General features: G+C 35.3%; 1 protein-coding gene across 3 annotated transcripts in view; it reads left to right on the top strand.

The window, feature by feature from the left end:
- UHRF2 (ubiquitin like with PHD and ring finger domains 2) overlaps positions 1-14,391 on the top strand; it is a 94,462-nt gene that overhangs the window by 72,993 nt on the left and 7,078 nt on the right. For all 3 annotated transcript variants that reach the window (XM_050913302.1, XM_050913301.1, XM_050913300.1), the window contains exons 9-10: positions 2,834-2,938; positions 12,752-12,858. In XM_050913302.1, coding sequence (XP_050769259.1) covers positions 2,834-2,938; positions 12,752-12,858 — 212 coding nt within the window. The remainder of the gene's footprint in view (positions 1-2,833; positions 2,939-12,751; positions 12,859-14,391) is intronic.

Raw genomic sequence — 14,391 nt, 5'->3', positions numbered from 1 at the left:
CAGTTTTTCTCCTTGGTAGAAATCACAGTGAAGCAGTTGAAAGCTAAACTAGTTCTTTTGATCCTTTCTCACCTTGATATCCATCGTCAACGCTACCATCAATACAAGCCTTAGATGAAGCAAATTAAATTTGTAATGTCAAATTATGCTGTCGTCATACCAGTGATTTTACACAAAATGACTTTAAGAGGAAAATTCGATTTTGATTCTTCGGGATATTTCATTGACCTCTCCTGTGTTTGAAGAACTTTTTTGGGAAAAGAATTAAAATAAATAGTTATCTTTTTGTTGGCTTCCAGATTAAGTAAAGTCTCATAAGTGAGAGGAGTTTCTAAAATCACTTATGCAAACTCAAAATCTCAAAATCAAGTTTTATTTTCACTACTTCAAAAATAATTGAAATTATTAGTTCACCTTTTTGTTAGGAATTCCATTGGTAACACAAAAGCTAATAGTTTTCAGATCTTTCTAGTGCTAGTAGGAAAAAGGAACAGGATTAAAGTGCTGCTTTTGTCAGAAAATTAAGCAGAGAATGCTAATTTTTATATCTGTATGTGTGGACTAGACATCAAAAGGCAATTACCATTTCTACATAATTATTTAATTTTGGGTACAAATGAATACGTCGTCCTTTTTTTTTTTTTTATAAGATTGAAATGTTTTCTACATAGAAAGTTAAATTAAACTTTTGTTTCTCATATGACTAGTCTTTTGTATGAGAAATGAGTTTGTCTCAGCAAATCTATGAGAATTTAGAGACTGTAGTTTCTTTATTTCTGATTTGCGTAGTTTTTTATGACACAAACTCTCTTTTCCCTAGAAGGAAATTGACTAAGTATTGCTTCTGGAGAGAGCATCTGAAGAGCATCTTTGGCATGAATTACTTACCAGAGTTCATCTTTGGGGTGAATCACCTACCAGAAACCTAAATTTAATTGATAAAACCTGGAAATGAAAGAAGGGAGGGAGGAATGAATGAAAGGATGTTTGATACAGCAGGAAAGAGGAGCGCAATAGTGGGGCCTTTTTATTCAGCATACTCATAAATGGTCTGGAAAAATTGGCAAATAGCTGATAAAGTTAGGTGAGAGTGCTAAGTTGTTGTGGATAGTAAACGTGCGGTGGGGAACAGTTCTGACTATATAATTTGTAATGGGCTTTCAGCTACTTATTCTTCTTGTAACAACAAGGAAAGAGATCTTCTAATAGCTAGTTTTGAAAATATGTCATCTTAATACCCAATAGTGATCAAAAAAATAAATCATGTGTTAAATTATTGTGAAAGGAAGAGTCAGGAAAATAAAATATATTATTATGAACAACAATCAGGATGATTAAAGGAATGGAATGGTTTTCATTCGACTGGAAAGACTTTTCATTCTGGAAGAATGTTGAAAACGTGGTGTAGCATAGATGGCTACAAAATGATGTACAGTATGAAAAAAGTGATTAGGAGCCAATATACATACTTTTGTAATGCAAAAAGGAATCATCAAAAAAAAAGATCAGCTGCCCACTTCAAAATCAACAAAAGTAGTCCTAGTTCATATGACAAGTCATACTACTGTGAACTCTTTTCTCTCTTGGATACTATGAATCCAAAAGTTTTAAGTAGTTTAGGAAGTCTGAGCCACAGACAGCTAGATGCTGAGAAATTGTGCAAGGAAGTATCATTGTGTCCTTGCATGGTGTTTGTACTGTGCACAGCTCTTGTCTGTTGTTAGAGACAGCATGTTTGGCCAGCTGGACCTTTGATCTGATGTATTGTATTATAAAAGTACAAGAGTTTTATACAAGAATAAAGATATACTGGTATCTATATCTAACTATATCTAACTATACAGGTAAAGTATACCAGTAAAGGTATACAAGTACAAGAATGTAAACTTTCATGGAAGTTGCTTAAAAGTGTAGGTTGGGAAAAGGAGTTCAGGAGTAGGAGAGGCAGAATGAGAAAAACAGGCAAAGTCAAAGTCTGAAGGAAGACATGAAGGTAGAAAGAAGGATCCTAGTTGTTTTTCTGCTGGGAACCTTCATTCTATCAATAGTATTTTTGGCATCACGTACTGAGAAAATATATGATTTAATATGTAGCCTCTTTTTTATTCATAAGGGTTTGGGGTTTTTTTAAATATACTTTGGTAGTTTGAAACAATTATTAAATAAATTTTTGTGGGAGAGATGTTCCAGCAGACTTTAATGATGTTGCCAGTTTATGCTACAGCTGCAGCTCTCAGGTGGTCTGGTTGCAGCTTAGTTGCACATTCATTACCAGAGAGTTATCCTGGTGGGAGAACTAGCTTATGATCCATACGCTGTTGCAATGGCTTCTTCTGTTTCCTTAGGCAGTGTGATAATATTCCTCTGTGTTGGTCACATTTACAGTGTGTTACCTTAATAGTACCTGAAATAATGATCTTTACATGAGTCACTGCCTTAGTTAAAAATTGTAAAATGTTACCAAACAGGCAGATCTCCATCTGCTTTGGATTGTTCTAAATGACTGTGCAAGTGGAGTATAGCAGTGAGTACACTCTTAAGTACTGCTTAGGGAAAGAATTGTGGAGATTTTTCCCAAAGAAGAAAGTGTACCTTTACATCTTCCAGTGTCACCACTGTCCTACACTGTCCTTCCATTTTTTGGGTGTCCTTACTTTTGGCTTTTCTTCCTTAAAAACAAGTGGAATTCTCACCTTTAATGGCAGTCTTACATTAACTGTTGGCACAGACACCCCCATACAATATTTTAAGCAGAAAGTTGATTGTTAAAAGTGATTGTAGACAGCTGGTTGTTTGAAAAAAATGCTAGAAACTGGCTTTTTTCTGTTGCCAGGTGAGCGAAGCAGGTGTTCACAGACCACATGTGGGTGGAATCCATGGACGCAGTAATGATGGAGCTTATTCACTTGTATTAGCTGGAGGATTTGAAGATGAAGTGGTATGTCATTTATGCAAGCAATGATTTTGCTGTTCTAATGTAACAATGTTTGTAAAGATAGAGTTGTTTGTTGTTGATCCTAAAACTAATGCTTATGCAAATATGACTGTGAAAAAAATAACTACTACTGATAACAAACTGAATAGTTTTTAGTATTCTGGGGAGAAATATGTAAGCAAATCTTTCTTAAAGAATGCTTATGCTCATCCTCAAGCAAAATATGTCAATTACAGCTGGATGTTACATTGCTTACGATAGTTAAATTTCAGTATACTTTCGGAGTCTGAATTTAGTATTATTTAAAATCTGATAGTGTTATTATATGCAAATAGTATGTTTTATGTTCTGCTTTGGTCATGATTTTTATTGCTTTCAAGACAGATAGGTGCCTCTTCCTTTGGGTTTGTTGTGTTTCTAAATATGTGATACATTTATTTTAATGAAGCAAGAATGAAGGGTACGTTACTTGATTCTGTGAAGTTCTGAAGGTTCTTGACTCCTACTGATGAGCACTTTCAGAAATTCTTAGGAAAGCCTCAATATCTTGTATTATGATCCCCAAAGGTGCTGGAAAAAAATTCTACTTTGATGTTAACATTTAAGTAGAGCAACGAAAGCAATTATGCTGCTAAACAAAACAGTAACTGCGTCTGACTTTCATCTCATGATGTTGACCAACATTTATTTGTGAATAGATTATTGTTTTCTGCAATTAAATAATGTTTACACAGGGTACATCCCTTCCTGCAGTTCTGCTCCATCAGGTGGAATTTTGAATCATGCATCAGGTGAAGGATAAAGCAGTAAGCAATACGTTTTTTTAAAACATGCATAGCTGTTAATCACAAGGAAAAAGGCACTGGAGAAAGAAATAAGTATCTGAAATAGCGTCAGAATGTAATGTATTCTTTGCCAACAGCACCTACCAGCTGCTGCTGCTGCTGCAGAGTATTGCCTCTGAAGGAGTCTGTGTCTTTTTTTGAACAAGTGACATGAGAAGGTACTTGGTGTTGGGATACATTACTGCGTCCTTAGAGTTAAGCCCAATCCAAGCTCTAGGACCCTTAGCCAGTGGATCCTAAGAACACTGTTGCTCAGTAGTTGTACCTGCTATGTTGGGATGCTGCAGACTCCTTTTTTTTTTCTTTTTGGTGGTGATACTGGTGTCCCCTTGTTTCTGCTGCTGTAATTATTCAATTCAAAATATTTAATAAACTTAATTGGGTCCTTTGCATGTCTTTTCCAGTTCACTTAACTGATGTTGTGATCATGTGTTTTTGTGGACACCTAAGTACTGTCATAGTGTAGATGACACATATAATTTTGAAGAGGCATAGTTGGGGAGAAATATTGCAGAAGATACCCTAAAAATTTGTATGAATGTCAGCTTTTTTGCAATTCTCTAAACTAAGGATACAAGGGGGAAATTTTTTTTTCCAGGTGCATTCTTGGAATTAGTTTTTCTTCAGTTCTTTTTTCATATACCAGATTTTATTTCCCAATTTACTTCCATTTTCCCTGTTTTTTGGAAAAGGTTGAAATTAAACTCCTATAAGAATATCCACAGAAAAATCAAATTCTGTACTTATAAATATCGTAAGTACAGTATCTCAATCCACAAATGAAACTTTTAAATAAAAATTCAGATAAAATCCTCTGCTCACATCTAGTCACTTTATTGTATAAGAATAAGAAAAGAGGTGACTCTTACTTGAATTTCAATGGTATGATGTAGGTACTTGTGTATAAGTTTTTACAAAATTGAGAAATACATTTTGGAAGACTGTTGTACTATATGTTTATGAACTTTATGCACTATTTATGCACACTGCTGACATGTGCCATCTTAATGCTCTTCTTGTGGCTTTAAATTAACGGTTAACTATTGGGGTAAAATAATGGCAAAATATATTGCAGGAAACAGAATTTACTGTCTAGCTTTCAGATCATGCCATTTTTATGCTGTGCCTTTGGAAACTTACAATCCTGCAGACCCAGACTTGTCCGCAACTTTGCTCAAGTTAGGATGTTCTGGATGTATTGGAGTGCTCAGTAACGACAAGTTCTGTCAGTACAGGGTCTGCCCTCAAGATTGAGAAGGGGTACAATCATAGTTTACAAAATGAGCATTGGGTGAAATTGTTTTGCACATGAAGCTTAACCTCATTCTTAATTACATGCATATAAAATGTTTGCACATTAATCTCTCTCTTTTAAAGGTTTAACCTCGAATTTTAGTGGTAAGTTACATGGCTTACCTATTTAAGATACAGTATTACAATAGTTAGCTTTAGAGTCTTGAATATGTTAATATTGCTGATCTCCTGGTCTTGTTCTTGATAGTAACCATAATAGGAACATTAGCTGTAGAAATTGAGAGTCTTTCAGGAATTTAAAATCTAAGAATTATTTCAGAATAGGCTAACATTTTAAAAGTAGATATTGGACATTAACAGTGATTGTGCAATCACAGTGTTTATGATAAAAGTATTTTGACTTGTCTGTTCATCAAATCAAGTAGCTGAAGAAATTTCACTTTTGTGTTGAAAAATTGCCCTCCTATTTTGTTTCATTGTTTTTATGTATCAGGGTTAAAACTGCTGTTTATTTTCAAAAGTTTCGAGATCCATGTTTCTGCTGGTTTGAGGTAGTGTTGTAAAGATGGTAAATTAAATGTATGGTGTGCTTAGTTTAACCTGAACAAAGACTGTTTCTTCTTTAAGTGCTTTTGCATACAGGAAATCTCTGAACTGAGATTCAGAATCTCTTGGAGAATAATACCTGCTGTGATTGTTCACATCTTCTTGTAAAAGATTCTGAGGGTATAAAAGAGAATAGCATCTCTAACGACTCAAAAGGGACCCCAGGCAAATACACTCATTGCTTAGGTTTGTTGCTATTTTATACCAAACCCATTTAGTGCCTGGAACACAGCATTCATAAACCACTTCATGAAATGGCTTGCTGTCCATTTTAAACATTCTGTGTCTTTGCATTAATCTGGTTTGTGGGTAATCAGTTCCAATGTGTCAGTACAACTGTTATTCCACTTGTTTGAAATAGTCCAATTGCAAATAAACAGTATTTAGCTCACTAGATTTGCCTGAGCCCTGTTATGAGGATATAGCATTTCAGAACCTCTGCTTAGTGTGCATTGGACAGTGAAAGCACTTGATCAGTTCCACCTGTGCCAAAGGTGCAGTGCCAGTACTGTAGTGAATTGCATACTTAAATGGCTGTAAATCCAAATCAAGCGGCAATAGGAGCCTCATGTCTGAGTCAGTGTTTTATATCCAAAACCCGTTGTGACTAGCGGTTTACCTAGATATGTGTGTATGACCTGCTGCTTTGTTAACTAGTTTGCTGGGTTTACTTGAGTCATCTGAATCCAGTGTGAACCCTGGTACAAAAAAGATGTAGTATCCTATATAAATTTTCTGAATTATCATGGCATGCTGACTACGTTACCACGGGAACAGTTCCTTTCCAGTTTTCCCACCTCTGTTTTATAGTACTGAGAATCCAACACAACAAGTTCATTACAGCCATTATACTGAGAGTCTCTCTATTGCGAGTCACCTGCATTGAGTATGTAGCTGAAAACCTGATGAAACTTGCTGTTTCCAAATGCTATCACATTTCCAAGGTCTAAACGTCCTGCTGGTTGGTGACCTGCTTGGAGCTTCAACATATGTGGAGTGAAGTATCTCACTGTACGATAGATACCAAATATCTTCCTTTTCACTCAGATGTGTTATTTGTCCACTCGTTACCTCCAATACTAAGGACATACTTGATATAATTTGTAGGGCAGTAGCTTTAATACTTACTTCTTACTAGTGTTTCAGATTTGCAAGACAGCTCCTATTCTGCAATAGTCTCCTCTCCGTCTGTTATTCCATATTGTTAGATATCAGTCCATACAAAATGCTAATTAATACTAAAAAATACCTTTCTTGCATTATTTTCTGAATTTCATTGTCTCCTCTGTACCTGCATTACATTCAGAGTTACTTTCACATTCTGAAAAGCCTTATTTTGTTACACAGATGCTTTTTGACATTTTTTGCTGCTAGTACTACATCTGTCAAAGTAGTCTTATCTGCCTGTTTGTCAGCTTCTTTTGTAATGGGGTGTGGAATCTGTGTCTATACTGCTCCTGTCTGTGCTTTCCCAAAGTTCATTTGCAGGACTTTGCATATCTGGTTGTTTCTAAAGCATTGAGGAACCCATTTGACACGATGATAAAGCAGATTAAAAAGTAGAAATTAATGTTGCCAATACTTAGCAAAGCACCATTTAGCTCTTTTTGATATTTCATGCTTTCCAAGAAACATTCTGTCTGGAATAGTGCCTTAGGTCAAGGACATAGGCCTTGGTTTCTGTTTGTGAATGCCTAACATTCTGAAATACTTTCTTTCTGAAATTCATACATTTTCAAGAGACACTAGTCATAGTATCATCAATCTATTCCCTTTGTAAAATTCTGAAGGATCAGCATAATTATACTAATTTTTGTGGTGTCAAACCATGAGTTTCTTGCTGGACCTCATAGATTTTTCACATGAACATTTATAAAAATTAATTCTTATGATATTAAGCATTTATTTAAATACAAGAAATAAAAGAGGGACGTAAGTAACAAATTCTGATTATACGTACAGACATAAATAAATGTCAAATAGTAAGTGCATGTCTTTTAGACAGACAAGATTTTCCTTGCCTTGCTTTAACTACGATTATAGTAGACTAGTTAAATTACTTATACAGATTGCAGGATTTTTTGCCCTCAGAAAAACAATCAATCAGCGATCTCCAACAGATAGTCAAAGATAATTGTAATTAAAAAATGTTGTCTCAAAAAACTGTTGCATCTCCCAAGTAATCTCCCACTACAGAAAAGTGTCTTTGACCTGAAAAGGCTTTCTGTGTGTTTTATCTTTGGTGAACCTGGTTTGAAGTCGGAACTGATTTTGAATGGGGCAGAAGATTATGAATCCAGATTGGATAGCCTGAATTGTTTATATAGTAATGTTTAATTTAAAGGTCTGGTAATCCACAATTTTGGCACTGAACACGGAAAGGAATAAGAAAAACCTCAGAAAGTGGTGCACATATGGTAGTTGTCTAGTACTTTCATTTGGGAGTTATTTTTCAAAATGTTGACCTAATTCCATCACCAGTTAGCCACCTTCTGCTGTTTCCTGCTTTGAAGCTGTCTTTCTTACTGTTCAGAGATCCAGACTGGCTAACACTAAAATGCTTAAATGTTTTCATTGTGGTGGAATATGCCACGATACTGTGAGGTTCTTGCTGTAAAGGGCAGTTGTGGGGAAGACTCAGAAACACCGATTATGATATATTCAAGGTCTGCACTTAATGCAAGGGGTTTTTTATTGATTTGTAAATGAAAGATGTAATTTAGCCCTTCCTTTTTAATTGGCACCTTTTACTACAGTGCTAAACCGTGAAATCATCAGACAATTGGGCAGATAGACCGATTCTGTCAACACTTATGTGCGTACAGACTTGTGAGACTTTAATGCAGATGAATGATGACATGATTCAGTTTCAGGTATCCCTACTACTAGGGAAAGAAAATACTTTCAAATGTAATTGTCTGATAGTTAATATTTGTCTTGGATTTAATAACTTCATTTAAAAAGCCTTAGTGCTTTTTTTATTTTGCTTTGTCATATTAATAAAAATCTGAGCCTAAAATCAAAATCTAATCAAAATCACGTTTTACTGAGGTGAAACTGATGATTCGAGGGGTTGATGAACTGATGAAATTTTGGGGTTTCTTGTATCAAAAAAGCCAATAAGACTTCTTTTTTGTTCAGACTGAAGGTTGAGGCTCATCTAGAAAATCTGTTCGTGTTCATAATAGCGTATGTTACTAACTGATAAATGCAGTTTTTGTGTATATGTTGGGACCAAACTTTGAAATCTAAGCATAATACCAGAGGTGTTAATGGAAAGAGAAAATAATTGAGAGCTATTTTGAGACAGCTGATATTCCAGTAACTTGAAGTAGCTAATGCCCTGTCAGCTGCTGCATAAAAGCAACGCACAGAAATAATGTGGTCAAACACTTAGGTGGAATTCGAAATCTTACTTTTTTCATTCTCCATTATCTCTTTGTTAGATTTACAACTGATTATGTAACAACATCGAAATAGTGGAGTATGATTTAATACAACTGACCATCTGCTTACGTTGTGTGTCTGAGGCTGACTGGCTTATCGTACTAGAGCTTCAGGCTCAACTTCCACTCAGATGCCTCAATATGAGATACTGGGTCAATGCTACTGTGGCTGAAGTTCATTTGCTCTATAACGTGATCAAACTTTACAAACAGGACAGTTAAGAAATAACTTTATGGAGACAACATAAGAAAAAGAGACATACAGAAGGCTTTAAGAGAAGACAGAATAACAAAGGTCTTACTAGCTGTTGAAAGAATGTTTTGGTGCGAGGAAGTTGAATTAAGCTGTGGAAAGCAGAAGAGAAATGGCAGAATTATATATTTTAAGGTAAGAAAATGGGGAAAAGGTAGGAAGGAGGGAAGAGAAGGGAAAAGATAAGACTTTTAATAGCCTTTTTGACAGTTATTTTGTTTCTTAAAGAAGAACATACATCAATAATTCCTTTTTCAAAATGTTTTCTTTAACTGTTGAATGCAGAATTTACAGCAGTATCAGTATCTTAAGCTCTGCTTTCTGATCCTCTTGAGAAAAAAAATAGCTTTCCACCTTTACCTGTCACATACAGGCTATCAGTTGAACATTGTTACAGGTAGTAGGAAGATCCTGCATTGCCTACAGATAGACTCAGAACTCAAAGCTATTGAGAAATTGTTTTAATGAGTCATGACTCGTCAAAAGATCCCAAATAATAAGCTGTGTGAATATTCCTGGCATACTCCACTTTCGAAGTAAAACACCATAACCCAGATGGAAGTAGGTTCTGTAGGTCTCCCATTAGGTCTCCAGACTACCAGTATCCCCATTTCACTTCTACTTGTCATGGCCTGTATTCATAACAACATTATTCCACTCTAAGGACTCTGTGTCTGTCCATCACTTAGTCTTGCCATTCTGGATTTTCTCTCTCTACAAGCACTTACGTATTCTCCTGAGCTTTCTTCCTCTCGTTGTTTAGGAGTTGCTCTCATATCAGAGGTTCAAATGTCCTCCCCATTTCTTTTCATCCAGTCCAGCTCAGTGGCCTGTATGGCAAGATCTCTGTCATTTTCCTCCAATTCTAGGAACTGTGTGTCTTTATTCCCTGCAATCTTTTTTTTTTTTTAATATATCTGATGTGAAATAAGTGAGTGTAGTTCTTCTGGGAAGTAAAGCAGAAATGAGCCTTCTTTATGCTGGGGGGTGTTAAAAGATGCCATCTTCCTGTTATTTGACCTGTAACAATTATGCTCCATAATTGTTCCATTTCTCCTCCATTTTCCTTCCCCTGGATTTCCAGTTTCCCCCAAATCCATATAGTTTTGCCTATTTATGCATAGAACACTTGGATAATTAAAGAGAAGCAAATGTAACCTATCAAGTGTGGGATCTGTTCAAGAGGTGAGCATTATGCATAGGCCTTATATCCATTCTGTCTCTTAAAGCACAATGTCTTCTGGTTGCCTGTGATTAAAGAGTACCACCTAGAGAACCAGTCAGTCTTTCTCTGAAGACATTGAAAGTTTGCTGGTTTTAGGCCTTTTACATTTAACCCATTTTCCATAGAAGTGTGTTCCAGTAGGTAATTATGAGTACTGTTGCATTTATGCCTTCTCACTTGAGTTTTTTTGGCTTAAGTCTATAGCAATTTGTCCTTGATTATGTTTGTCTGTTATGCAAAAAAAAAATCTGTTCAGTACTTTCTTCTCATGAAGATTGTTCTACCTAGTTGTTGATAAACAGAACAGTTTGTCAAGAACCTGTCTTGTCTTGTAAATAATTTTCTCCATCTTGCTCGCGTATGTAGTGTTTCTGTCTTTCCTTTTTTTTTAACATTCTTATATATATGTTATTTCAATATTTGTCTCAATATTACATTCTAAAAAGAGGGAAAAATCACCTTCCAGTTTCAGTTTATTTCTGCTTGTACATCAAAAAACTGCCTTTGCAGTTTTCCCCACTCTGCCACACCATGAACATCTGTTCAGTTTCTTCTTTGTTATGAAACCCAAATCATTCTGGATTCATGACTTTCCAAGATACATCTTTGCGGTTTTCTGAACTTGGCATGAGCTTCTTATTCAGTGTTAAAATGCAATTTATTTGAATGAGCCTGATTCATCAAGCAAATCTATCCCTATTCATATTATTATTATCACAATCATCTTTGTGTGATCTGCGCATTTTGTTTGCCTTGACAATCACTGAAAAATTAAACGTAGCTCAATTCTGTGATACCTTATTTTATACAACTTATTTTACATCCTTTCTTAGTAAATAGTTCTTGTCTTGTCAGTCTTTCATTCTTTTGAAGTTGTTTCATATATTGTCCTTGTACAACATCATTCTATTTCTGTTATTTTTTTAGAGATTCATTGAGCAGAGTAAGTAGACTGTTTTAAGAAAGGATATACCAGAGTTTATACATGTCTTTGTTAGGTTTTGAGTATTTTTTTTAACTTCATAGAACTTGCTTGTTATTATGTCTAGAAAAATTTTGACCGAGAAATACTCTAATACTGCAGCTGAATTTCTCTTAGGTTTTCCCTACACAGAATAAAATAAACATCATTTCTATAGTTAATCTATGGCCTTATTCAACTAGCATTTCTCTTTCTAACTTTCTCTTTTTCTGCTGTTGTCAGTCATGAAATATCTGTAACAGTCTTGCACTGGATCCTTAATAATGTCAGACTTTTAATAGTGGTAAGAAATTGACTGAATTTTACTACTGCGTATAAGTATGTTCAGATTTTTGCTATAAAAATTCATATAAACATTATTTTCCTATTAAGTATTTATCTTCTACTATTGCTTCATGCTTTGTACAAAATTTGCATCTCCAAAGAGATATCATATTAAATATATTTGTAGAATATATGTATTTCTAGAAATACTTGAATTTGCCAGGAGTAATATGAATTTCTGTGACATATTTGCTAAAGAAAATAGTAATACTGGCTTTACTTATATGTATGTAGATTTTGACTGTTTTTACGGTTCATGGTAGAAGATTTTATCAACCCTCCTTCTATTTAAAGAAAATTCTCTGTAGGAAATATATTACAGAATTATATCAGCTTACAAAATGTGAATCTAAATGAGTTTAAGCTCTTACTAGTTCAGAAGAGCTGGGATTATTATTGCATTAAAGCACCTGCCTTGTACGTAAGGCAGAGCTGTTTGTGCTTATTAGCACTTAGCCCCTTGCACAAGCTAAAGTGATCCCTCCAAGGTATTTATTATGTATTTTACAAACATGACATTCTTGTAAACTAAATGAAAGCTCTAGAGCCAGTAACCACTTGCTAGAATGTGTTACCTTCCTTAGAAATTTTATTCTTTTTTTCCAAAAATAGCTTTTTAAAAGATGCAAAAGTCCAATTTTTTAAGGGAGGCAATTTTTTAATAAGACTTTTCTGGTGAATATGTTGCATCCAGACCAGTAGCTTTGTGATGGCACAACTACTGTAGAAGGACAGTGACACTGAAATTGAAAACACATCTTTCCATGCCTTGGATTATGGTCTTTCTCTGTCTGAGTAAAAAGAACAAATGAAGTCGCTTTTTTTAAAATTGAGTTGCTTTACTTTCGAGTGTTAAAACGAAGGATAATCTTCTTGCACAGGATCGAGGAGATGAATTCACTTACACTGGGAGTGGAGGTAGAGATCTTTCTGGCAATAAAAGGATTGGAGAACATTCATTTGATCAGACATTAACGCACATGAATAGGTAAGTTTTGAAGATAAAAAGTATTCCAAAACAAAGAGCTGTAGTGATTTAATTTAAAACTAACATTTTGCTATATTCAGTCACTCCTGTACATGCTGCTTTTGTAAACAGTGGTGCCTCTTGCTGCTAAGAGGTGTTTTATCAAGCATTATGTTTTGTTGATTTAAAGAAACATGCACCTCAATTAAATACATTGCTGTATTGCTGGTGCGGCTAGTAGTCATGTCTCTGGTTGAAATTGTCCTACAGTTTCCTTCAGAGGACTCTGTTTTAATTTAATGAGAAGTTTGTCAAAACTCTTGGGGGGAAGTTTTCTGTTCTGAGTGTTTCTTTTTAAGTTTCTTCTTCAATGGTTAAATCAATTACGAAATTTAAGTAGGAAGAGAGCATGTTCATTTTCTCATGTTAAAAGAAATCTTTCCTATTTTGCTAGCCCTTTCCTCCCTCATAGTTTTCTATGAAAAGCAAGGAATTAGGGTGTTGCTTTGTGAAAAACAGGTGCTTGAAAAAGAAAATATATGTCCAAAAGGTGAATTAGACGTCTGCTTAAAGTGTTGCCTGAACAAAGAGTTCTCCATCCTTTTCTATTTCCAAGAGCATAATCTCTGTTATGCAACTGACCACCTAACACCTGTGGGGTGCTGAGATTGACTGAAACCTTTTTGTTGCCAGGTCTGCTTTTAGATATGATCTGCTGCTGGCAAGCAGAGTGGAGCAGGATTCTTTCAAGCTTTTTGGTGTTACTTAGAGGAGAGAGAGGAAAAGCCTGACTGAGAAAGGGCTGCTGAGAAAAGGAGGGAGGGGGAGAGAGAGGGGATGTGATGTGAACAAGAGCAAGGAGGGAAGGAAGGTGGAAATAGATTTAAGTAATAGGTTTACAAGCATATTTAGTGAATAGAGCAAACTTGCTTTGGGAGACAGAATTAAAAGCTGGACTCCATAGTCTCAGCATTTCTCTGCTCTTAGCAAATGAGAAATCCACTGGCAAAGCTTGCCTTGTAGCTTTGCTGGCGTTAGTGCACATGGAGTATAACAAGGTGCTGCTCTCAGTTACTGATTTTGATACAAGTTTTCAAGCACTTTGAAACTGAAGATTATGATGATTCCATGTAGTTGAATCAGTATTGGTTTTGCTTGTCCAGATAGTTTTCCTTTTTTAAGATGTGTTTTTATATAAGAAACATTTTTAGAGTCAGCATTGTATGCCTGTGTCTTACTGTTCTGTACAATGTAGGTTTTATGCTTGTACCGTGGCTGTTTATAAACCATATTATTTCTTCTGTTCTGAGATCCATGGTTTGGTTTGAGTCTGATTCTGAAGGGTTTTCAATCCCTGGTCAAATCAGGCTGTGGTAGTAGAAATACTGTTCATTACGGCAGCTTGGTCTAGTAGGTATTCATACTGTCTTGCTCCAGGTTTCTAGAAGAGGGTCTTCATGTAGTTAGTGGATAAAGTGGTTTGCTTGTCCTTGAGTTAGCTACTATTATTCAACTCCTACTCTGAGGCAATTTATGTATTATGTGAGAGATTTC

The sequence above is a fragment of the Gymnogyps californianus genome, chromosome Z (genome assembly GCF_018139145.2).
Source record: "Gymnogyps californianus isolate 813 chromosome Z, ASM1813914v2, whole genome shotgun sequence".
Lineage (NCBI taxonomy): Eukaryota > Metazoa > Chordata > Aves > Accipitriformes > Cathartidae > Gymnogyps > Gymnogyps californianus.
Note: the sequence above shows the minus strand (reverse complement) of the source record. Positions and strands in the feature narration are given on the sequence as shown.